This window comes from Echinops telfairi, unplaced genomic scaffold (genome assembly GCF_000313985.2).
Source record: "Echinops telfairi isolate 266 unplaced genomic scaffold, ASM31398v2 ScPeMD7_23;HRSCAF=83, whole genome shotgun sequence".
In the NCBI taxonomy this organism is placed as follows: Eukaryota; Metazoa; Chordata; class Mammalia; order Afrosoricida; family Tenrecidae; genus Echinops; species Echinops telfairi.
This window is the reverse complement of record NW_022103920.1, coordinates 7,452,475-7,476,570: the sequence shown is the minus strand read 5'-3', so window position 1 is coordinate 7,476,570 and position 24,096 is coordinate 7,452,475. Positions and strand designations below refer to the sequence as shown.

Sequence of the window (24,096 nt, the reverse complement as noted above, 5' to 3'; positions counted from 1 at the left end):
ACAGGTGTTTTGAAGCCCAGATATAGACATAAATGCAGATATAAATATATAACAAAAACCCATTGCCAGCAACTAGATGCTGACCCATAAGGACCCTATAGGACGGGGTAGAACTTCCCCTGTGAGTTTCTGAGACTGCAATTCCTAATGGGAATTCCTAAAACCCCATCTCTCTCCCACAGAACCGCTGGTGGTTTAGAACTGCTGACCTGGTGGTTAGCAGCCCAGCACATAACTGCTCCACCAGCAGGGCTCCCCAGTATGATAGAGAGAGACAGAGTATGTATCAAACAAACAAACAAACACAACTCACTGCCATCGAGTAAGGGCTGACCCACAGCAACTCCCTGTGGGTTTCCAAGACTGCAACTGCTTACAGAGGTAGAAAGCCCGGTCTTTCTCCCAGAATATAGAGAGAGATGCTACACACACACACACACACACACACACACACACACACACACACGAACCCCGGTGCAAGCATCGATTTGCTATCCTAGAGATCAGGGGTTTGGATCCTCCTGAATCCGCCTGCTTCCATAAAGACCCTACACAGGATCCCAGTGAGTTGCAGCCAACTCAATGGCAGTGGGTTTGACATCAGAAAGGCGCCTTGGTGGTGCAACTGGTGCAGTGCCAGGCTGCTTATGGCAAGGTTGGTGGTTTGAACCCACCAGCCGCTCTGCAGGAGAAAGAGGAGGCTGCCGCGCTCACCGAGATCCACAGCCTCGGAAACCCACAGGGGCAGCTCTGCTCTGTCCTGCACGGTTGCTCTGAGTCAGTGTGCCCCACGTATGCTGACCTGTAAAGTTGACGGCGCTGTGTGTGATCTGTGTGGGGGTCAGAGGAGGACTGTGCCCCCACAGGGTGCTCAATCTTTGGGGAAGAGGCTTGCCAGGCCTTTCTTCTGAACACCTCTAGGTGGACTCCAACCTCCAGCCTTTGGGGTCCGTGGTGAGTGTGCTGACCGCTTGCCCCATGGGGGACTGGTGGGACTGGTGGGAAGGCAGCGCCTGCTGTGGTCACAGGTTTTCTGGCTGCCTGGTCTTCCTGCTGGCCTGTGCGACTCCTGGGCAGGGCCATATCTCTCCCACATCTGGGTCCAGGCTGCCCAGCATGCTGCCGCCTACTCTTGAGCAGTCAGGGTGTGTTTCAGGAGAAAGGCAGTCATGACTCGGAAGCTTTCCAAAGCCTCCTTAGCTTCCCACCTTTGATCTCGCCCTTCCCCCAGCCAGACCCCCCCATTCAGGACCCCCAGGCAGTCAGCAGTCGGCACTCATGGGACTTGTGAGCCTTACCTGGCCTCTGGCCTTGGCCACCTGCACCTTCTCACTACAAGTCTCCCACTCCCCCAGCCTCCAGGGTTCAGCTCAACCCCCCTCTTCCCACCAGGCAACCTGCAGAGGCTGCCGCTCTCTGCTCAGCCCCAACTAAGCTGACCAGATGTCCCGCTTTTTAACAATTTTCACGCATCCTGCGGTGTTTTAAGAAAGTCTCGATTTTTGGAAAGAATGCACGACAAGCTAGGGTATGCGGTTTTCGGCTGCCATGCGGCTATTTCGCCAGGATATGAGTTTTATCCATGGTGTCCCGCTTTTGTCCCGCTTTACCAATGTTAAAATCTGGTCACCTTACCCAAAGCCCCAAAGTCCTCCCTCCCAGACCCTTCCTGAGACGTTGCCCTGTATCTGGTCAGCTCGCAGAGAGGGGGCCACCTGCAGGAGCCCACAAGGCGGGGTCCCCTCTCCCCCACCCCTCCTCTTCTGCCCTCCAGCTCAAAGGAAGAACTAAGATCAGTCCTCCCCGCCTCCTGGCCCAGCCAACAGAGCCCAGGTTTCCTCCTAGACAGGTGAGAGCAAGGTGTGACAGCCAGGTTGCTTTTGCTCCACCCCCTCTCGGTTTCCCCCAGGCACAGAGCGGTGACACTCACCTGAGCCCAGAGACAGCTCTGTTCCAGCTGCTGCCGGGGCACGGGGCACGGGCGTCCACAGGACAGACGGCACTCGCTCACCTCTCGGAGATGGCGTGGACAGCCCTCTCCCTCTTGCTCTCCCTCTCCCACAGGACCCGGGCCACTCTGACCCTCAGCCTCGTCTTCCTCTCCTCCTGCTCAGCTGGCTTGGCAGGTAGGGTTGTGGGCTTTCTTCCCAAGCCGGCTGAGAAAGGGGAGGGAGGGGTGGAGGGGCAGGTCTCCTCCCCCAGGGAAAGAGGAAACAGGATGGTGGGGTGGGTGGGTGGCCGCTCTCATTCACCCAAGACAGATCAGCCGTCCCTTCTGCGCGCTGGCCCCAAGGGGAGAGGGGCAAAGGGCAGCTTGGTCAGCAGCCTCCCCCAGCTCCTGCTCTCTGCCCCCAGCCCATCCCTCCTCCCATGCTCCTTGCTGTCCCATCCCCCAAGCCCACCAGCTGCCTCTGCCCTTCACCCCCTTGAGCCTCAGCCCACACGTTGCCAGAGCACTGGTGCCGACATTGCCCTTGGAGCGCACGGGGTCTCATCCTGGCCCCTGCTTTCTCCTTCTGGGAGTTGGGGGTTCTGCAGGCTGTGGGCATCGTCCTCAACTAGACAGGCCCCCCGCCGCAGCCCACCCCCAGACCTGTGCATAGCAGGGGCTGCGCTCAGCAGGGGCTCTCTAGACCTCCCTCCCCCACCCTCACTTGGACCTGCCCCTCTGTCCTTAAAGTTTCTCCCAGAGCCACAGCCGGGGGCAGGCTCACACGGCCAATCAGCGTGGGGCTCTGGACCCTCAACTCAGTGCCGGCTGCATGGCTTCCAAGCTGTGTGACCCTGGGTAAATCGCTTGACCTCTCTGTGCCCCAGTGTCCCCCGTCTGGCTGCTGTGCACTATCTATTATGAATCACATGCGCTCTATAAAAAACCAAGAAACTCGCCGTTGTCAAATCGATGCCGCCGACTCACAGCAGCCCTGTAGGACAGGGTAGGACTGCCCCAGCCTGTAACTCTTTAAGGGGCTGGAGAAGCCCCACTGTCTCCCTTGGAGCAGCTGGTGGTTCCAAACAGCAGACCTTGCCCTCAGCAACCACTCTGCCACCAGGGCTCCTTCAGTGACCCCGCAGGACAGGGGGGTACTGCCCCACAGGTTTCCGAGCCTGCAAACCCTTGCAGATGCAGACGGCCTCATCTCTCTTCCGGGGGGCAGCTGGTGGGTTGGAACCTCTGCCCTTTCGGTTAGCAGCCGAGGGCTCACGTGGGGTGCCGCCAGCGCGCCTTTCCTTATTGACAGAGCAGCGTCATAAAACTGGGGCTGCTGGGGTGGCAGAAGGAGGCACCAGCCCATGGCCCCAGAGCACCACAACAGGTGTTTCTCCCGGGCTTTCTGAATGTTGTTGGGGGTCTTTTCCTTCGCATGCACTATTTGTCACTTTGTCTGTATAGGATGTCTTTATCCTTGCCACCTTCGTGTAGTGTTGTCGTCTAGTTTTCTGTTGGGTCTCCCAGCTGTGAAGCACAGGGGGAGTGGATAAATAATGAGAATAACGGATACAGGGGAGACAGGGATATCGGGGGTGGGGGGTGGATGATGGGGAAGGAAAGAAGATTTGGGGAGGAAAGAATGGAGACGGGAGGGGGAGGGAGCACTAGAACGGATTGTGATTGCATAACTCATTTTAAAGATGATTTAATCATGGGAAGTGGGGGGGATGCTCTAAAACTGATGTGGGGGTGAGTGATATGATCGAATGATTGCACTATTGAATTATGGGACATGTCGATTGCATGCCAATATAACTGTTGGGGAAATAAAGCAACCAAACCCTAAAGCACCCCACGGTAAACACAGGAGGCTAACAGGTGAGGTTCAAACCCTGTTTTCTTGCCAATGGCCCTGCCCCACCCCCGTGCCTGGTGTGAGAGTTTGGATCCCTCTGTTTATCTCCTGCCCCACCCTCTGAGAGCCTTGCTTGTGGTCTCACTGCCACCGAGGCCACTGTGCCCCACAGCGACCTCACAGGACAGAGCAGGACTGCCCCCTGTGGATTTCTGAGGCGGCAAATCTTTACAGAAGCAGACAGCCTCATCTTCCTCCCCTGAAGCAGCTGGGGGGTTCGAACCGCCGACTTTGCAGTTAGCAGCCCAATGCCCACCCACAGGGTGGGCTCCCTTTTTGTTCAGAAACTCCAGAGCTTTAACGGCACAGAAATGCTGGGTCTTCACAGCAGTCTCTGCTTCGGAAGGGATCCCACCCAGCTGAGCCCCGGCTAGCTCTGCTGATGCTGGAAGAGGCTTTGTCAGGTGCTGGACCCACGGCATCCCTGTGCACACACACAAGATGCTACCCAGTCCTGTGCTGCCCCCACAGTCAGGTTTGGATTGGACCATTGGCATTCAGCGCGTGTCATTGGCTGGTGTCCTGAAATAAATGGGCAGGCAGGCCTTTCTTCCTGGTCTGACTCAGTCTAGACATTCCATGCCGCAGCCACTGATAGGCAGGTGTTGGCTGGGCCTCAGCTGCCCCGGCCAAGAGCCGAGCTGATGCTGGGAGTCTCAGGGATTTGCAGCCGGACTTTTCCGTTTGAACCACATAAACTGGATGGCGCTGGATGGCGTCCGACCTCTGAAGACGGGCTCCTCACGCGGTTGAAGCCGGTGCTGTTATCAACTCCTAACAGAAGCCCTGGTGGCACAGCACCTACACGTTACGCTGACTTTCTACTCCCGTAAAGAGTCACAGTCTCAGAAATCCAGGGGGACAGTTCTACCCTGTCCTAGAGGGTGGCAATGAGTTTGGGTCTTTCCTGGCCATGACCCCTGTGAGACAGAGCCAACCCACCCCAATGTCTTCTTGGCAGGGATTAGCAAGAACCCCAGTTCTTTCTGCCGCATGCAGACACCGCCCCCCCACCCCAGGGTAAATTGTCAACCTTTAGGTTTGCGGTAGAGTGCTTAACCTCCGCGCCACCAGACTCCTCTACACCCATGCCAGCTAGTATCCATTGAACCAGGTGCTTTTCAACTTGCTGGCTCCCGGGAGCAGTCATTGCCCGGAGGTGAAGCCTCCCACCATGGCCAAGGAAGTTATTTGAGCTAGAAGGAAAATGCAAATGTGGAAAAGTTGATGTCCGCAAAGCAAATAAATAGCTTTGCTGGGCCCCGTCTGGCTGTCAATAATTCACAGTAACAGGCTGATTGCATCAGGGTGACCGCAGGACTTTGGAGTGGTGGGAGGGGGGGGTGGCTTGCCGTGAAACTGGTCTGAACAGCCAGGGCGTGGCTTTGGCCCAGGGAGATGGAGATGCTGGTCCCGTCCAGCTCTGTGGCGAGTGCCTGTGAAGGACGCCCTGACCTTCAGCACGGTCTTGAGCACTCCCACATCATGCCACTAGCTTGGCCTAGTCATCTTGGGCTGTGTCCTGGGTCCCCAGGGAAGCAGGGGTCCAGAAAGTCCTTTGTTGTTGTCAATCATTCTATTGGGAGCTCTCACCGATATTAGAACAATCCATAATTCAATTAGATCAATCAAGCATAATTGTACAATTGCTGCCACGATCCGTTTCAAATCATTTTCTTTCTTCTTGAACTCTGATGTCAGCTCCCCTTTCTCCCCTCCCTACCCCCCAGGAACCCTTATTATATTATATATTATTATCACTACTGTTATTATTTTTTCCGGCTGTATCTCACACCATCCAATGTATCCGTTCACCTACAATTCTGTTGTTTGCTCCCCTGAGTGGGGTTATACAGTCATCATTGTGATCATCTTCCCCTTCCCCTGCGCTACTCCCCCACCTTCTCCACGTACCCTCAGGTACTCCCTTTACTGTTTCTGAAGAGTTATCTATCTTGGCTTTCATGCATCGAATGAACTTAATTAGACAAATGAACATATGCAGGTCTAACAAGATTAATTAGGTAAAAGAAAGACCATGATAGTAAGGGGAGGAAATGTTAAACAACTAGAGGATAATAATGTGTCTCATCAGTGTTATACCACACTCTGGATATGCCGTCCTTCCATGGGGCCCTTCTGTGAGAGACTATCTAGTTATCTTACAGGTGGGTCTCTACTTAGTCTACGCTCCTTCACATCAATTTGATTGTTTGTTTTTGAACTTCTGATACCTATTCCCATTGACGCCTTGTGATCACACATGCGGTGTGCTTCTTCCTGCTAGATGGTCGCTTGTTTAACTTCAAGCCTTTAAGACCCCAGATGCTATATCTTTTAATAGCCAGGCACCATCAGCTTTCTTCACATTTGCTTATGTACCCATTTGTGTTCAGCGGTTGTGTTGGGAAGGTGAGTATCACACACTGCCACATTGTTAGAACAAACCGTTCTTGTACTGAAATAAGATTTAAGTAGAGGCCCAAAGTCCATCTGTTTCCTTGATGTATTTACATATATACATATGCATACAAATACCCATATCTTTATGTAGTATGTATTTACATATATACATACCTATATATATATAATTTTCCATTTCTTTTTCTTTCCTCTTCTCCTTTTTTACTTTCCTTCTGCCCCACTATCATGTTTACCCACCGATCACCTCTCATAATTTCTCTTGGATACATTTCAATTGATCAAACAAGATCAGGAACGCTACACCCGCCTCACTGTAAATATTAGAACCCTTGCTATTCCCCAGCCCCTGTCGTTACTGGCTCACCGGTCCCCTCCCCCTGCCTTCTGCCCTCCCATCTCCCCAAATCCCACCTCGTAAGTCCCATCGCTGTCTCCTTAGGATTGTTTGTCCTCCTATCTTGTACAGATAGACACCAAAAACAAAAACAAAAGGAAGGGGGGAAAAAAACGACCATACAAATAGTTCCGAGCCTAACTGGTATCCTGACCCAGAGCAGATGAGTATCTCTCTATTAAGTAGCGAGCAGGACCTATTATAATCCATCAGTCCAATCCCCTCTTCTTTCAGGGATCCATAACCCAGGACCCACTGACCTAACAGCCAGCACTTTTAGTCCTCAGCATGCGTGACCAAGTGACACACCTTCTACAAGACCCCTTTGCTCTTACTGCCATCAGGGATGGAGCGGACTATTACCACCCCAACCCCACTGCACCTCTAGACTTTCAGTGTGGCCCCCTTGTGAGTAACCCCAACCAGTTCAGATGAGGTACCAGGCACTGCCCTCTGGTCAGAAGTCTACAATCGGATTCCTCAGGGACTTTGCTCCCATTGCTAGTCTGTTGCACTCCCCTCTTGGTTTGCCCCATGTGGGTGCATCAGATTGGCTGCACTCCCGAACTGTATCTTCAGTACTGCCCTCTGTAGCACTGTCATCTAGGGAGGGGACGTTACGTCTCCAGCTGGGGTTGGCCCTTAAGTCCTCTCTGTGAACATGCTGCTCCGAGCAGGAACATTGTCCTCAAAGACTGGTGAACCGCAGTGAGCTCTACTCTCTCTCTCCCTTTCCTGTAGAGACATAAACAATACCCTCCCCTTGGGTGGATTAGTGATTGATCTCCCATTGCTGTCTTTTTTCTTCTCCCACCCCTTGTGTGTGTGGGGTGGGGGAGGGGGGGATGTCTTTTTGCACAGGCACTATCTGCATCTTCTGTGTTTTTTTTCTTTTTCATTTTTTGATGACGCGTACATCATTGGGTTCAGTCTGGCTCATGCCAGAGTACCTGGTCCTCACCCTGGGAACTGTGTGATATGTACATTTCCCCCTGTGCCCATTCTGTGTTTGAACTTACCTGAGTGGACTCACGCTGTACTTGTCCTTTTGTACTTGGCTAACTTCACTCAGCATAGCATCCTCCAAGTCTTTCCACGAGACGAGGTGCTTCACCTTTTCATCACTGCTTTTTAGGGATGCGTAGTACTCCATTGTGTGCATATACCAGAATTTTTAAAATCCATTTGTCTATTGATGGAAATTTAGGCTGTTTCCAATTCTTTGCGATTGTGATGAACATTGGCATGCAGATATCTGGTTGCGTTCTGTTTCTTATTTCTTCTGGGTCTATGCCCAGTAGTAGAATCGCTGGGTCATAAGGTAACTTGATTTCCATCTGTTTTAGGTATCTCCAAATCCCTTTCCACAGTGGCTGTACGTATCTACAAGCCCACCAGCAGTGAATGAGAGTTCCTATCTCATCACAGCCTCTCCAACATTTGATGCTTTCTGATTTTTTTTAATTGGGCGATCTTTGTGGGTATTAGATGGTATCTCATAGTTACTTTAATTTGCATTTCCCGGGTGGCTAATGATCGGGAACATTTTCTCAAGTGTTTATTGGTCATTCGGGTTTCCTCCCTTGTGAATCTTCTGGTCAAGTCTTTTGCCCACCTCGTCAGTGGGCAATACATTTTCTTCTTATTGAAAGCTTGCAGGATTCTGTAGAGTTTAGTGATAAGCCCTTTGTCTGATATGTCACTGCTAAATATCTTTTCCCAGTCTGTAGGCTCTTATTACTCTCTTGATGAAGTTTTTCGATGCACACAGGTGTTTTATCTTTAGTATGTCACACATGTCTATATTATCTTCCTTTGAGTGCGTACACTTCCTTATTGCTGGTAGCCCATGTATTCCCTGTACTAAGGTTATTAACTTTGTTCCAATTTTTTCATTGATGATCCAGTTTGGGGTTTTACCTCAAGGTCTGTGATCTACCTTGAATTTGTTCTTGTGTATGGAGTGAGGTAAGGGTCTTGATTCCTTCTTCTGCAGGTTAATATCCAGGTTTTCCAGCACCATTTATTAAAAAGGGGCATCCGCTTCCCATTTGATATATATTTTTTGGACAGTTATCAAAGATCGGTTGTCTGTATGCTGCCGATTTTATTTCTGGATTTTCTGTTCTTATCCATTGGTCCGAGTGTCTATCATTATCCCAGTACCATGCTGTTTGGACAACTGTGGCTGTATAATAAGTTTTAAAGGCACATAATACAAGCCCCACTCCCCCCATTTTCTTTCTCTTGAGGACTTCTTTGCCAGTTCTTTCATTTCTTTGAAAAAAGATGCCAGTCTTTGTAACGGGATTATATTGAACTTCTAGAGTGCCTCGGGTAGGATTGACATCTGAGAGAGAGTCTTGAAGACCCAACTTTGGGTTTGGGTTGTCCTAGATTAAAATCCAGCAGCTGCCCGGTCGACCCGGACCCCCTGGCTCGCAGACCTGGGCTCCCTAGGGTCCTCAGCAGCTGGTTCTTTCCTAGTAGATCACCAGGCCTTTCTTCCAAGGCACCTCTGGGTGTGCTTAAGCCTTTCAGTGGGCAGCCAAGCATGTTGACTGTACCGTCCAGAAACTCCAGGACTGAGATTAAAGCCCTAAAAAGCTAAGTCCACTGACACCAAGTCGATTCTGATTCACAGCACCCTGCACGGGATTCCCACGGCAACTGCCAACCTTGCAACCAGCAGCCCAGCCCAGGGCTCCCACTACTGAGATTGGCACCATGCCATCTAACTCTCTCTGAGCATGTGTGTACTGCCAAGATGGTAGCCACCAGCTACTTGTGGCGCTCATAAAAAACAATAAAAAACACTGCCATCAAGTCCCATTCTAGCTCATAGCGCCCCTATATAGGAGAGGTGGAACTGCCCCTTTGGGTTTCCAAAACTGTAATTCTTTACAGGAATAGAAAGCCTCAGCTTTTTCCCTCGGAGCAGCTGGTGGTTTCGAACTGCTGACCTTATGGTCAGTGGTGCAATGAGTAACCACTACACCACCAGAGATCCTTATGTGTGTAATGGAGCACTTGAAAGGTGGCTGAGAGGACAAGAAACTGAAAGGTTCATTTTAATAATTTAAACCACTGCAGGTAACTAGTGATAACTGCCTTGGCCCTGTAGACTTAGACCAATTTCGTCTCTGAACCTGAGAACTGGCTGATCTCCATAGCTCCCTCTTTACAACCCCTACCCCCACCAAAAAAAACCCAAAAAAACAAAACCTCAGACAGAACTGGACTTCCTGCTAGCTGCCTCTGCTTCTCTCCAGGCCTTGCTTACAAACCAGGGAGGCAATCCTGGGTGCTGGGTTCCTGCATGAGACCTGGTCTCACAGTGCATCACGGGTTGGAGCACAAGAGCAGCAGTTCAAACAACACACACACACACACACACACACACACACACACACACTCACTCTCTGAGAAAGGCGAGGCGGTCTGCTTCTGCAAAGATTTGCAGCCCCGGAAACCCTTGGGCCAGCACTGCCCTCTGAGGTCACTGTGAACTGGAGTCGACTTTACGGCAGTGGGTTTAGACTTGGGGGTACCTACCCTGCTCTCCAGCCTGGCTCCTCGTGCGGGATTTTATCTTTTCATAACTACCTGCCTGGGTCAGAACAGCCCAGACGAAAGAAAGAAAGAAAGCATCCAGGTTGCATTTCAGTGTTTGTTTATTCAAGTGTCTGGAGGGAATCGGAGATACTTATGAGGTAAAACTTGGATGATTAGGCAGCTGTTTAATATAAACTAGAAAGGCCGTTTCTGTCGGCACAGAAGCAGCTGAAGTGGGATGTTGGGAGAGCTTCGCAGCAGGCCCTTGCGCTGGGAAGGGCAGAGAGCAGGCAGCTCTGCGTGAACATAGCAGGATGCTGGTGCTGCTCAATGAATCTCAGGTAGCCCTCCAACTAGGACGCCTGGTGGGAGAAAGGTTTTCTACTCCTGAGAAGAGTTTCCATCTCAGAAACCCCCAGGGAAGTTCTACCTCTGGGGTCACTGAGTCAGAATCAACTCAATGGCAGTGAGTTTGGGGTTTTTGTTGAGAGGAGACCCAGTTGTGTGGTGGGTTATGCACTGGGCTGCTAGCTGCAAGGTCAGCTGTTCAAAACCACCAGCCGCTCCACAGGAGGAAGAGGCTTTCTAAAACTGATGGTGGTGATTGTGCAACTCTTCTTGACGTGATGTGACTACTGAATTATATGATATGTGAATTACGTGCCAATAAAACTGTTTAAAAAAACGAGTTGCAGTTTGGAAACCCACAGGGCCGGTTCGACCCTGACCTATAGGGTTGTTATGACTCAGAAGCACAAGGTCAGCAGTTCAAAACCACCAGTCAGTCCGAGGGAGAAAGAGGAAGCTTTCTAGTCCTGAAAAGAGTTAAAATCTCAGCAGCCCACACAACAGACGTTCTACCTTGTCCTGTAGCGTCGTCGGGAGTCAGCATCAAGTCCATGGCAGTGGGTTATACTTACAGGGCGTCCCTGCTGTCAGTGGAATTCACTCCGTCGGCCTGCTGGTTTGCTGGCTTTTTGGGGTGAATTCAGTGTGGATTCACCAGTCACATCATCATTCAGTACTCAACAACTCGTCACACTTCCCAGGGGCGTGCCTGCTTCCATCACTGTTGGCCCATCTCCCTCTTCTCCAAATTTTACACCTGCCAACCCTCCAGCCTCTGATTTCCCATTCTGCCCCTCCCATCCCCCCCATCACACTTGCTCACTCACATCCCGTCGATTGTGACTCACGGCAAGCCTGCAGGACAGGGTAGAACAGCCCCTGGGGGTTTCTGAGAAGGTGACTCTTTGTTTTTTCTCTTTCTTTTTTAAAAATCATTTTACAGCTCTTACTACATTCCATACATCAAGCATATTTGTACATAGGTTGCCATCATTTCCAAAACATGTTCTACTTGAGCCCTTGGTATCAGCTCCTCTTTTCTCCCCTCCCTTCTCCTCCCCATCTGGTGAATCCTTGATCAATTATATATGGTTATTACTATTTTGTATCTTACATTGTCCATTGCCTCCCTTTACCCAGTTCTGTTATTGATTCCCTTCAGGGGCGGGGTGCTATATATTCAATCTTGTGATGGGTTCCCCCTTTCTCCCCCTTCCCCCTCCCAGCTATTCCCCTACCCTCATGATATTGCTACTCCCACTACTGTTCTGAGGGGGTTATCTGTCCTGAATTCCATGGGTCCAGAGCTCTTCTCTGTACCCATGTGTATACTCTGGTCCAGCTGGATTTGTAAGGTAGAACTGGGTCTTGGTAGTAGGGGTGTTGGGGACGGGAAGCATTCGGGAACTAGAGGAATGATGAGTGTCTCATTGGTGCTATACTGCACCCTGGTTGAATCATCCCCTCCTTATAACCCTTCTGTGGCGGGATACCCAATTGTCTACAGATGGACTTTGGGTCTCCACTCCAACTTCCTTGGTTTGCATCGATATAGTTGTTTGTTTTGGATCTTTTGATACCTGATCCCATCGACACCTCATGATCACACAAGCGGGTGTGCTTCTTCCATGTGGGCTTGTTGCTTCCCTGCTAGATGGCTGCTTGTTTAACTTCAAGTCTTTAAGACCCAAGATGCTATATCTTTTGATAGCCAGGCACCATCTGCTCTCTTCACCACATTTGCTTATGCACCCATTTTGTCTTCAGTGATCATGTCGGGAAGGTGAGTATCAAAGAGTGCCAAGTTTATCAGAACAAAGTGTTCTTGTGTTAAGGGAGGCTTTGAGTAGAGACCCAAAGTCTGTCTGCTATCTTAATACTTAACATATAAATAAACGTGCATTGGCCTCTATCCCTTTTATTATAAATATATTTACACATACACGTGCCTATACCTCTATAAATCGTAATACCTCTATACATCGTTTTTGCTTCCTATTTCTTTCCTCTATTTCCTTTCACCTTCCTCCTATCCCATTATCATGCTCACCCTCCATTGGGCTTTCAGTAATTCCTTTCGGATAGAATGTAACTCTTTATAAGAGTAGAAAGCCTCCTCTTTCTCCAGCAGAGGGGTTGATGGTTTTGAACTGCTGACTTTGCCCTGCCGGCCCAATATGTAACCACTGGGCAACCAGGACTCCGATCATCCTATCCCTAGTAACCATCAAAGTCTATTTCTTCTTTTCCTTTTTTTTTTAAGACTAGTCAAGTGCAGTAGTGAGGGGGGGTAGACAAATAGGTCGACCAGTAATTGACTGTAAGCAATCGTTGTGAGATCTCACTACCTTCAGACCAGCCCTAAGTCTATTTCTTTTAGTGTGGAGACCTTTCTTTGATTTTTAATAACAGAATGTGTCCCTTTGTGATGGACTGATTTCACCCTGCGTGACACTCCCTGGACTCATGGAGGTCATGAGGCATTTCACCGATGTGTCTCCATTCTTCTGAGTGGCACAGTATGCCCTTGTGTGTACCACTGTGCATACCAACCTTCAGGGATCCACCCTCCCACCCATGGGCATCTGGGTTGTCTCCATCTTTCAGCTGTTGTGACTGCAGCTGCGCTGGACATGGGGGTGTTTGTATCAGCTGGTGCTGGCGTCTGCTTTCTTTGGGAAGTAGACCGAGTAGAGGGATTGCTGGATCACAGGGTGTTTCTAATCCCAGTTGTCTGAGGAAGCATCTCGCTGCTTTCAACAGTAGCTGAGGGTCCTCGTGTCTCCATGCCCTTTCTAGCATCTGCCAGTTTCTCTTTCTTTAACTCTGCTATCAGTGCTGTACTCCATAGTGTTTTAGTGCTGTTTTCTCAGAAATAGATGCAACACTGTTTTTCCGAGGGACCTTCTGGTGGGCCCAGCCCCGAACCTTTCGGTTAGCGGCTGCATGCCCTTGGCCCCATGCATCTCCCACGGACTCCTCCACAGTAGAACTTCCTGTGATGGTCGCCTTCAGAACGCCCCCATTGACACCCACTGTCTAACTCTCTGTCTCCTGCCTTTTCTTCCAGGAGCAAGCAACAGCAATGCCTCTGCCTTGGCGGCCCACCACCCAGACCCTGGGACCCTGCAGCAGTGCCTCAGTAAGCTCCCCTTGCCCCATGACCCCATGACCAGACGGGGAGGGGTCCGGGCCTCCTTGCTTGTCAGGGGACAGGTGACAGTGGCCAGTACTAGCCCAGATCACTCCTGTGCTGCATGCTTTGTTATGGCCCAGAGAGTCAGAGTGACCTTGGCCTCACCGGATCGAGATGGAGTCAGGGAGTGGGACTGCTTCCTTCCTGCTCCCTCTGTCTGTTCATTCCTGTCCATGCCCAGCCCAGAGAGACTGAGCTAGAAGCTGCACCGTAACCAGACCCCCAGTGGTTCTTCCAGAGCCCAGGAGATATTAGGTGCCCAAGAACCACCCCGGGGGATCTTGTGGAACTGTAAATTCTGATTCTAGCTGGGTGGGGGGCGGGGGGCGGGGGTGGAGCGAGGGGCAGGAGTACTATGGGAACAAGCTGATCCAAACCCTCCCTGGATGCTTGCAGACACTTGTCATGGGAAGGCCACAGAGATGCAGGCATCCCACTTTAGCCCAGGGCAGGCGCTTCCTTTGGAACCTTTGCATCCTTCTGCTCACCTTCCACTAGAATGCTTCCCGCTGCGGGGAACTCACTGCTGCATAAAGCAGCCCCGCTTCCCTGGGTTCAAAACCACCCCTCGGGAGAAAGATGTGGCTTTGTACTCCCACAAACAGTTACAGGGACAGTTCTACCCTGCCCTACTGGATCACGAGGAGGCAGATCAACTCGGTGGTGGGGGTTCCGAGCTCTTTCCAGGGTGTGTCAGCGCTGAGCTGTGTCCCCAAGGGCTTCTGTTGACTGGTTTTTCAGAAGTAGATCGCCAGGCCTTTCTTTTGAGGTACCTCCGAGTGGACTCTAACTCCCCCTTTCCAGTTAAACCCAAACCCCCCTCTTTTAGGTGGTGCCAGCACTTAGCCCAGCACACAACCATTCACAGCACCTGAAAGATCCCCGGATGGTTGCCCTTGGCTATTAGTCGAGAAGTTGTGGGTTTAAATCCACTCAGGGGCACCACCAAAGAGAGGCCTGGCACCCCGCTCCCATAAGACAGCAGTAAAGAAAGCCTTGCACACCAGGCCACCCTGCACCAGCACCGAGGACCACGGTTTTAGTTCCCCCAGGGGCAGCCGGGGTCACCCATACCTTCTCTCTCCCACAGACGTTGACTACTGCCCTCTGGCCGACCGCTGCTGCAGAGGGAGCGTGGACCAGCAGGGCTGGATCGCGGCCGCCGTGGGCTGGAGCCTCTGGTTCCTTACGCTGATCCTGATCTGCGTGGCCAAGCTGATGACCCTGAGCCCGGATGGGCCCAAGGACCTGGCCTGAGCCCCAGCCTTCTGCTCCTTGAAGTCTTGCCACTTTAAGCTTCTGTTACTTTAGAAAGGAAGGAAGGACGGGGATGGGGGCTAAGAAGGAATGAACTGAGCCCTGAGCTCCTGGGAACTGAGCCTTGAGCTCCTGGGGGACCCCTCGAGGAAGGCCCACGCCCCTCCATCTCCTTCCCCGCCCCCAGGGCGTGCACCCAGGGGTGCACAAGAAACAGATGGCTCAGTATTTCAGTCCGTGTACTTGACACCAAACCCAAAACCTTGCCTTAGAAACAGATACAGCCATCACTGCACTGAGCCCCTTCCCTCGTCTCCAGGAGGTTGAACTGACCCCACGGCCCAGTCCCTGCTCCCCAGCACACTACAATCCTCCCAGCTGTCGTGTGAGCGTGGGGCAGAGGCCTTGCTGTGAACACTGCCGGGAGTGTGTTGGGGGCGGGGGGAGGGGTGGTGTCCACCACCTGGGGCTGGGGGCTGGTGGGTCGGTCAAGGGGAAAAAAGGACTCTTTCTTTCTGCACCAATGCCTGTCTCCTGTGAGGATACCTGAGCCTACCCACATCAGGTAAACTGAGCAGCACCTGAAACAGGGCGCACGCTGGAATCCCATAAATGCCCTCCGGCGGGGCCTGTGGACGGCTCAGCACAGGCAGGGGGTGTGCTGTTCTGAGCGCTGACGACAGAGACTGCACCCCACCTGTGTGTGGCTGTGGTTTGTCTTTCCTTTCTCTCAATGCGATGATTAAGCCGCACACTTTGATTTCATTAATTGCTAAAATATTTCTGGAATAAACAGCATGTCACGGTGGAAAGCGCCATGGCCTTCCTTACCACGTACAAGGCGCTCTGGCGGCGCCCTGGGTGAGGCGTTCAAACCCACCAGCGCCCCTCAAGCGAGCAGCGAGGCTGCTTGGCGGCTGTCGTAAAACGGCGCGACCGCAGAAACCCTTTGCGGGGTTGCTAGGAGACAGAACCGCTCCTTGGCCGTGCATTTGGTTTGGTGCGGTTGGGTTGGTTGCTTGGCTTGCTTTTTCTGGTGAAAGGGAGCAAAAAAAAGTTCTTTTAACCCCCGATGACTTTCAATGCCAGGATTGGATCCCACTGGCCAGTGTCAAGAACACAGGGAGGCATTTGAGGTGCCGCCCACCTGGGCCAATGGACGCCGGGCTCTGGCCGACCTTGCCGGTGCCCCTGCCCCTGCCCCTGCCCCTGCCCCGGCGCCCGCTCCTCCTCGGCACCCCTGCGTAGAACAGAAGGAAACGCTGCCGGCCGGGCCCGCCCTCACCATCTGTCCGTCTGCATCCACTGTGGCCCCACCGTGGCGCCCCACCCCACGCAGGGTCTCCCCTCTCTGCTGGCCCTCCTCTTGACCAACCATGATGTCCCCCTGATGACACGTCCGAAGTCGGTGAGACAAGCGGCGACCCAGAGCGTAGGGTTTGCGTTGGCCATTTGTCACAAGATGGCAGGACCTTTGTCCCTAGGATGTCTTCATCCGTCCACCCTGGGGGACCCCGCTGGCACTGGGCACAGCAGTGTCGTCGCTTCCAGCCTCAGAGCCACACACCAGGCGAGCAGCAGCCATGGCTCTGACGTTGTAGACGCATATTGGACCTCCCTGGGGTGCTTTTAATTGCTCTCCACAAGGTGGCCGGGGTTCTGAGCCAGCACCTGTTGGTGTCAGGTGCCCCGTCCCCCGAGCTGTGACGTTCCTAGAAGACACTAGTGCCTTGTGCGCCACTTCTGCCACATCGCAGTCAGGTCTAGGCATCGTGTGACTAGCTTTACTCTCATCTGCACAAGACCAAATCCAAGCCACCACTCCTTTCTTGGGAGGAATGAGGAGAAGGAGTGGAAGATGAGGGATATCTTCCGAGTGCTGCATCCAGGTTCCTGCCGGCATGGACGCACTCTTACGGCAGAGCCAAGATGGATAAATAAAGGAGGGGCTGCTGGGGGGGCACAAGCATCAACTGCTAGGGCCCTGAGACCCCCTGTGAGAAAGCCCCAGGGCCTCCCAGTGGCCGCAGAGTGGCTGATTTTCACAAGGGGATCACAGGACCCTTAACAGTGAATTCCAACACACAGTAACCCTGCCAGACCGAGTGGAAGTGCCCCGTGGGGGTGATACCAAGGTGGTCCATCTGTATGGAAGCAGACGGCCTCTCCTCTCTCTCTAGGAGCAGCTGGTGGGTTCCAACCACCGACCTTTCAATTTGCCACTGAGCACTGAACCAGGGTGCCACCTGCCACCTCCTCCTGAATGTGCAGGTTGCATTGACGCTCGCTGCTGAACACAGAGGGTGCTGATGATCGCACCATATTCCGGGGGAATGATGTGTTCCCTTAAAAAGGGTTACAATGGCGAATTGTGTGGTAAACGTGTTTACACACACACACACACACACACACACACACACACGATATGCAAATACGCAATGGTTTCCATTTGGCTCCTTTAGTGGTATCAATCAGTGCTTACTGTTTGCTTTCCCAGACTGTGGTGTTGAAAGCACCGTGTGGAGGGACAGAAAACAGCCACATTGTACTTAGATTTACAAATGCAGAGAGTCTAGGCCCTCCTGAGAAGAGAGATGCCACTTTCAAGCAAAATACCTTTGGAGGGAAGATTTCAGAAACAGCAGACTCACTCACTCACTCACTCACTCACTCACTCACTCACTCACTCACTCACTCACTCACTCACTCACTGTCGTCGACTCAATTCAGATTCATAGTGACCCTATAGGACAGGGTAGAACTGCCGCTGTGGGTTTCCGAGACTATAACTCTTGACTGGAGTAGAAAGCCTCCTCCTTCTCCCCAGGAGTGGCTGGTGGTTTCCAACTGCTCATCTTGTGGTGAGCACCCCAAGGAGTAACCACTGTGCCACCAGGGCTCTGCAGGAGCAGCCGACGGCCACACCTCTTTCCCAGGGAGCAACAGTTCAAACAGCTGACCTTTCTGTGAGCCGCTGGTGCCTAAGCAGACCGCACCACCAGGGTGCCCGTGTCTTGTGAGCTAGCACCAGATCTTCAACCCAGTGGACTTGGTCAAGTCCATCCTCAGGCTCGCTGGTTAAATGAAAGTGGCGGTGGGGGTGGGGGTGGGGGCGGAGTGTGGAGCAGGCTCACTCTTAGAGATATGCTCGTGATTTTAGTAGACTCGTTGGTGAGTGTCTCACGAACACTCCTGCGCATGCTATCCACCTGTGCTCCCGCACCCCCCCACCCCCCACCCCCGTTTTCCAAGCCTCTGTGTAGGAGCCCTGGTGGCACAGTGGTTATATTGGGGTGCTAATCACAAAGTCAGCAGTTCAAAGCCACCAGCCACTCCTGGGGAGAAAGATGAGGCTTCCTACTCCCATAAAGAGTTCCTACTCCTGTCAAGAGTTAGTCTTGGAAACCCACAGCTGCAGTTAAACGGAGCAAGGATTGTGTGGATGTGCAGAACCGGGCAGTGTTCCCTCAGTTCCTTATACATCTTGTTGCCATGAGTCAGAAACAGCTTGGGGGCACCGAAGGACAGCAGCATGAGTCAGGGTTGACCCGAGGGCATACAGCGAGACGAAGCTCTGTAGACATCACCCAGGAGGTTAAGGGGTGCAAACAGGTTTAGGTAATAAGAGGAGGTTGGCTGGTTGAAGCCACCCCAGGTTGCCACAGTACAAAGACCCGGTGACCCTTGCCAACAGTCAACCACTGGAACGCCTACTCTGACACACATGGGGTTGATATGGTAGGACGTGGCTTGGTTTTTGTTGTCTGTTGGTTACAAAGTAGCCCAGAGCCCCTAACTGCTGCTCAGGATCCGATAGCGTGCACATTGGTGCTTTGCCTCTGTGTGGCCAGAGAGATGGACCCCAAGAGCATCTCCAGCATCCCTTGCCCACATCACACGCGTGCCAGTGTTTCCCTGAGAGACACCACCAAATACAGTGTTGCTGGCTGGCCAAACAAACCCCTTCTGAATGAAACTAAGTATTAACCCCCAATTGTCTACAAACCGCCACGCAGACATTCATCCATTGATCCAGAAAGAGAAGCGGACTCCTCATGGTTTCTCCCTCCCCGTTCCAGGACTGGCAGAGGTCCTGGCCATGCCCCTCCCGGCAACAGGCCCAGCACACTAAACTCAATGCAGCAAATCCCATTATCTTTTGAATTGGAACACAGCCTTGCTATGGAGTTGTAAAAGGGGGTACCCCCCCAAAACAAACAAACAAAACAGAAAAAAGCTCCACCTAGTGCATTCCCTCCCCACACCCCACCAACTTGCACTCAGTTAGTGCATCCAGTGGCATCGCCTGGGAAGCTTCACAGTGAATTTTTTTCGTAAAAGCAATTTCACTTGACCCTCGTTTTTTGTGATGGCAGTTTTAAGAGAACAGCATGCAGCTGTGAAATTTTGTTTCCTGCTCAGGGTAAAATGTTTCAATGTTGAACACAGCTTACAAGGACAGCACTGTGGGAAAAACTCAAGTGTCCGAATGGTTTTCTCATTTCAAAAAAGCTGAAATGTAGACTGATGGCAAACCTTGTTCTGGACTTCCCAAGTGGACAAAAATGTCCACTTGTGCATTTGGAGTTCGTTCCAACTGGTCAGACTGTTAATCGAGCTTTCTGTTTAGAGTTTCTTGAAAAATTTTGTAACAGTGTGTGACAAAAGAAAGACCTGATTTGTTGCAGATGGGGGACTGGTTTTGCCACCACTACAATGTACCTGCTCACACAGCCATCTCCATCCACCAGTTGGGGGCCAAAAATGGTATGCCTCTCTTGCCGTACACACCTTCTTTGTTTCTGCAAATGGAGAGGGACATGATAGCACAGCGATTTGATTATGTAGAAGAGGTGAAGAACCAAACTAGGGAAATGCTATCAGCCAGCCAAACAAATGAGTTTGAAAAATGTTTCCATGAATGGAATCGCAGTTTTGACAAATGTATTAAGTGTAATGGAGAGTACTTTGAAGGTGATAAGGTTGTTTTGTTAAAAAAAAAATCAAATACATAGCCTTGGAAAAAAAATTCTGGTTTTTGGGGGGACACCCCTCATTTTTCACGTGGCATGAAAGAGTGGTTGGCAAAAAAGTAAAGTCCTAGCTGCAGGCACGTTAGCTGAATGAAAAACTAAGTGTATAGTGGGCTGACACTCAAGCCAGTGGGAGAAATAGCGTTTTGATATGGACTACAGTATGGAGGGGGACTTGAAGATATCACGCAGAGTGAAATCAATCCATCACAAAAGGACAAGTATTGTATGACCTTGATTATATAAAACGACAAGAAAGGACAACTCTATGGAGACCAGAGGGTTTCCAGGGTTCATTCGCGGTTACCCGGAGTGGCAGGGGAGTTGAAGGGGGAGGCTTCTTGCTTATGGGATGCTGAGTGGTGGCTCCCAGTGATGGACAATTGCACTGATTAAGGGTGGGGTGCACAGCTCTTTACTGCCGTATCAATAAGTTGCACACCTGTAAGAAGTCAAGTTGGTCTAGTCGATAGATGTATTGTGATGGGTGGATCGGATTGACATTTTTAAAGGCAGCCGGAGGCTGAGGTTGCCCAATCAAACATCACAAGGGATTTGGTTCCTGGGTTGGGGATTTAGGGTTATGGCTTCATGGGACATCACCATTTGGTCTAAGGAGATATTTTGTGTTTCTGTTTTACTTTCTAGGTCACCGTGTAGTTGCTGGGGTCTTGAACACTTGCAGAGGCAGTCAAGACACCACAATCGGTCTCTAGTTGCCTGGAGAACATAGGATGAAGGAGAGTGAGAAACGGGAGGGGGAAATTGTAGGCTAAATACCTCCATGAATAACTTTGCCAGGAGACCGAACCAAACGTGGGGAGAGCTGCTGGGCAGAATTTTACATTCTAATGAAATCCTAAGGTCTGCCTTGAGTATTGTGCTCATTTAAGAATGATCAATGTGGGATAAAAATAACCCCAGCGATTGGAAATATTAGACAGGAACGTGTGGGGGCCGTTGTGTATGCTCCCGGGGGAGGGACAGCTTGGAGAATAAGGGTGAGAAGGACTAGCGAACACCAAGAACGGGCTCAGTGTCCCTGAATTGCTCAAGTAGACGGAGTTGGAGTTGGTGTGTGCTTTACTGTACATTCTCTTACCAACAAAAGTAATAAAAATTTGAAAAAATAAAATGTACTCACCTATCCCTGGCTCCAGGGCAGGATCCTACAGGAGGAAGATGAGGCTGTCTGCTCCTATGAGAAGCCCCGGTGGTGCAGTGGGTGACACGTTGAGCTGCTAACTGCAAGGTCAGCAGTTTGAACCCACCAGCTGCTCCGTGGGAAAAAGATGAGGCTCTCTGCTCCAGTAAAGACGGACCGTTTCAGAACCCCCAGGGGCAGTTCTATCCTGTCCATTAGGGTCAGGAGGAGTTGGAACCAACTGGGCGGGCAGTGGCTCCATTGTTAGGGGGTTAGGTTTAGGGAGAAATGGAGAAAATGTTGCATTCGAAAGGACATTTTCATTCATTTATTTTTGAGATGTGAGACTTTGGTGCACTCCCCCCCGCGCCAGGAATAAACCAAAATGTTGCTGCCACCATTGAGTTCTGGAAACGGGTCCTGGCAGTGAGAACAAAGAACAGGGCAGGAATTTCAAAAATGTCTCCAAGGCTGATCCTCCGTGTGTGTCAGACCTTTCTGATTCTAGAAGATCCTACATATCTAAGGCCTGGGCAGGCAGGGGAAATCTTACCATTTTTAAGTTCAGGGGTTATTTTTGTTTTGTTGTATTTTGAAGTGTTTTCCTGTGCCTTGACATGCCCTTGTAGAGCTGGCTCTTCAGGAGACACACAGAAACTGTATCCCCATCTCCGTATGAAGACTGCGTGGAAGTTGTTGAACTGATGCTACCTCTCACTCATCAACTCTCTCTCACGATCCCAATCCCACATCCCACGTGTACAAGAATAAAAAGCTGACTAGGTGACGCTCCTGCGCGTTCCCCGCACACGCCTGGCAGTAAGGATGCTGAGTAACTCCGACCATCATAGTTAGGGTTGTATGTCAACTCGGCTGGGCCATGCTGCTCAGTGGTTTGGCAGGTCTGGATTCAGTCTTGGGCAGCAGGGCTGCCCACTACGCCATTTGGTGTCTTGACTGCTGCTTCCAAGAGCATTGGCTGTGGATCCAGGTGAAGCGAAATCCTTGACGACTCCTATCTGTTCTCTTCAGTCACCAGGTTGCCTTTTGGTTCTGCTGTGAGGATTTTGCTTTATGTTGAGTTGTACGCCACACGGACGGCTGTGGTCTCATACCTTCATTCATCAGTAAGTACTTCCAAGTCCTCTTCACTCTCAGTCAGCAAGGTTATGTCATCTACACACGACAGGTTGTGATTGAGTCTTCCATTAATCCCAATGCTCTTTTTCTACAGACAGCAGATTCTTGGATTATTTACTCAGTGTACAGATTAAACAAGTATGGCTGCAGCCCTGACACACAGCTCCGTGTCCCCTTATTCTGTTGAAACCATTGCCTCTTCGTCCATGGGCAGGTTTAGCATGAGCACAATGAAGTGCTCTGGGATTCCCACCCGTCCCAATCTGATCCACAGTCAACGATCCACAGCCAAATGCCTTTGCACAGTCAGTAAAACACGCGGACATCCTCTGCTTTCACCAATGTCCATTTACTGTCAGCATTAATGTCATACGGACACCATCAGGGTGAATGGGGGTGGCTTTATTATTTCCCTTCTTGTGCTAATCTGTTTTGACCAGGAAAGATAGGGCAGAAAGGGGAAGCCTAGTTGACTTTTTCAAGATCTTCTCATTAAGTTTGACTAGGTTATTTATTTTTTACTTTGTTGCTATTGAGAATGCCATCGAGTGATTCTGACCCGAAGCACAACAGAAACACTGCCAGTCCTGCACCATGGGCTTTGGGTTGAGCCCGTGGTAGCAACTGCTGTGTCACACCACCGCCTGGAGGGCCTTCCTCTTGCTCACTGCCTCTCAACCGAACACGATGTCCTTCTCAGGGACTGGTCTCTCCTGATAAATAGCCAAGTATGTGAGACGGACGAAGTTTTCCCATCTCACCTCTATGGAGTGCTCCAGCAGTATTTATTCCAAACGGATTTATTTGTTCTTTTGGCAGTCCATGGTACTTTCTGTAGTCTCTGCCAGCCCCATTTATTTTATTTACTCTGGGTTTGGGTATTGAATTTGCCTCTCAAAGAACAGAGGCCTCAAAACAGTTCATCCAGGTGTGACACCTGCCATTGCAGAGAACTTGCATTTCCACCCCAGACAAACCGGATCCAAATCTACATGCCAACCAGTGATTCTTACAGATGCTGTGTACCTAAGAATCACCTGGGGACCATTTTTAAAAAGTACTTTTATTGGGGGCTCTTTCTTACATCTCTTATCACAATCCATGTTCATCCAGTGTGTCAAGCACATTTGCACTTAAAAACTAAGTTCTGACTCAGAGTATCTGGAGGTGGGAATGCACATTCTCAGCAGAGTGGGAAGGGCGAAAATGGAATGAACTGGTTCAAAGTCCTGAGAAGGGGCCAGCAAATCCAGCATCTCGGAGCCGTGAAGGCCCCGTGACTGTGACCGGGTCAGGGCACCCTCAGTCTCCTCTTCCTCTCACAGCTGTGGGAGGCTCGCAGGGAACAGGCTATTTCTGGAATCTTCTCAGTAGGCCGCACTCCCCTGCTACTCTTCACAGATCACCTCAAACTCACAAGGCAGAAATGTTGTTGTTGGGGGACTGGGGGGCAAGGAGCTCAACCCGCACTTGTGCTGAAATGCAGCAACCCTATCTTAGCCTTTGAACCATTCTTTAAGACAACGGAGACCCTTCCTTGCACAATGCCAGAATGCATGTTGACGGGAAGGGGCTCCGAAGGCCCTTGTCACAGAATCATGGCCTCTGCACACGCCCAGTGCAGACACAGCAGCTATGGAAACTGCCAACCGGACCTGTGAGTTTTGAAGACACACAGTGTTTCATGCTGCGGTAATGCTACACTTTGGCACGAGGACAACAAATAATAGTTTAACCAGACAAAGGAGGCCTGCCCA

General features: G+C 51.1%; 2 protein-coding genes across 2 annotated transcripts in view; one reads left to right on the top strand and one right to left on the bottom strand.

The window, feature by feature from the left end:
* Window positions 1-2,198, bottom strand: part of ATP6V0A4 (ATPase H+ transporting V0 subunit a4) — an 89,252-nt gene extending 87,054 nt beyond the window's left edge. Inside the window, exon 1 of the mRNA XM_045288918.1 lies at window positions 1,931-2,198. The gene's annotated coding sequence lies outside the window, so the exon portion shown is untranslated. The remainder of the gene's footprint in view (window positions 1-1,930) is intronic.
* On the top strand, window positions 1,925-15,476 carry TMEM213 (transmembrane protein 213). Its single transcript, XM_004714044.2, has 3 exons — window positions 1,925-2,126; window positions 13,640-13,711; window positions 14,856-15,476. Exons 1-3 carry the CDS (start codon window positions 2,021-2,023, stop codon window positions 15,020-15,022), a joined length of 345 nt encoding a protein of 114 aa, XP_004714101.2. The 5' UTR covers window positions 1,925-2,020; the 3' UTR covers window positions 15,023-15,476.
* The last annotated feature ends 8,620 nt before the right edge of the window (window positions 15,477-24,096 follow it).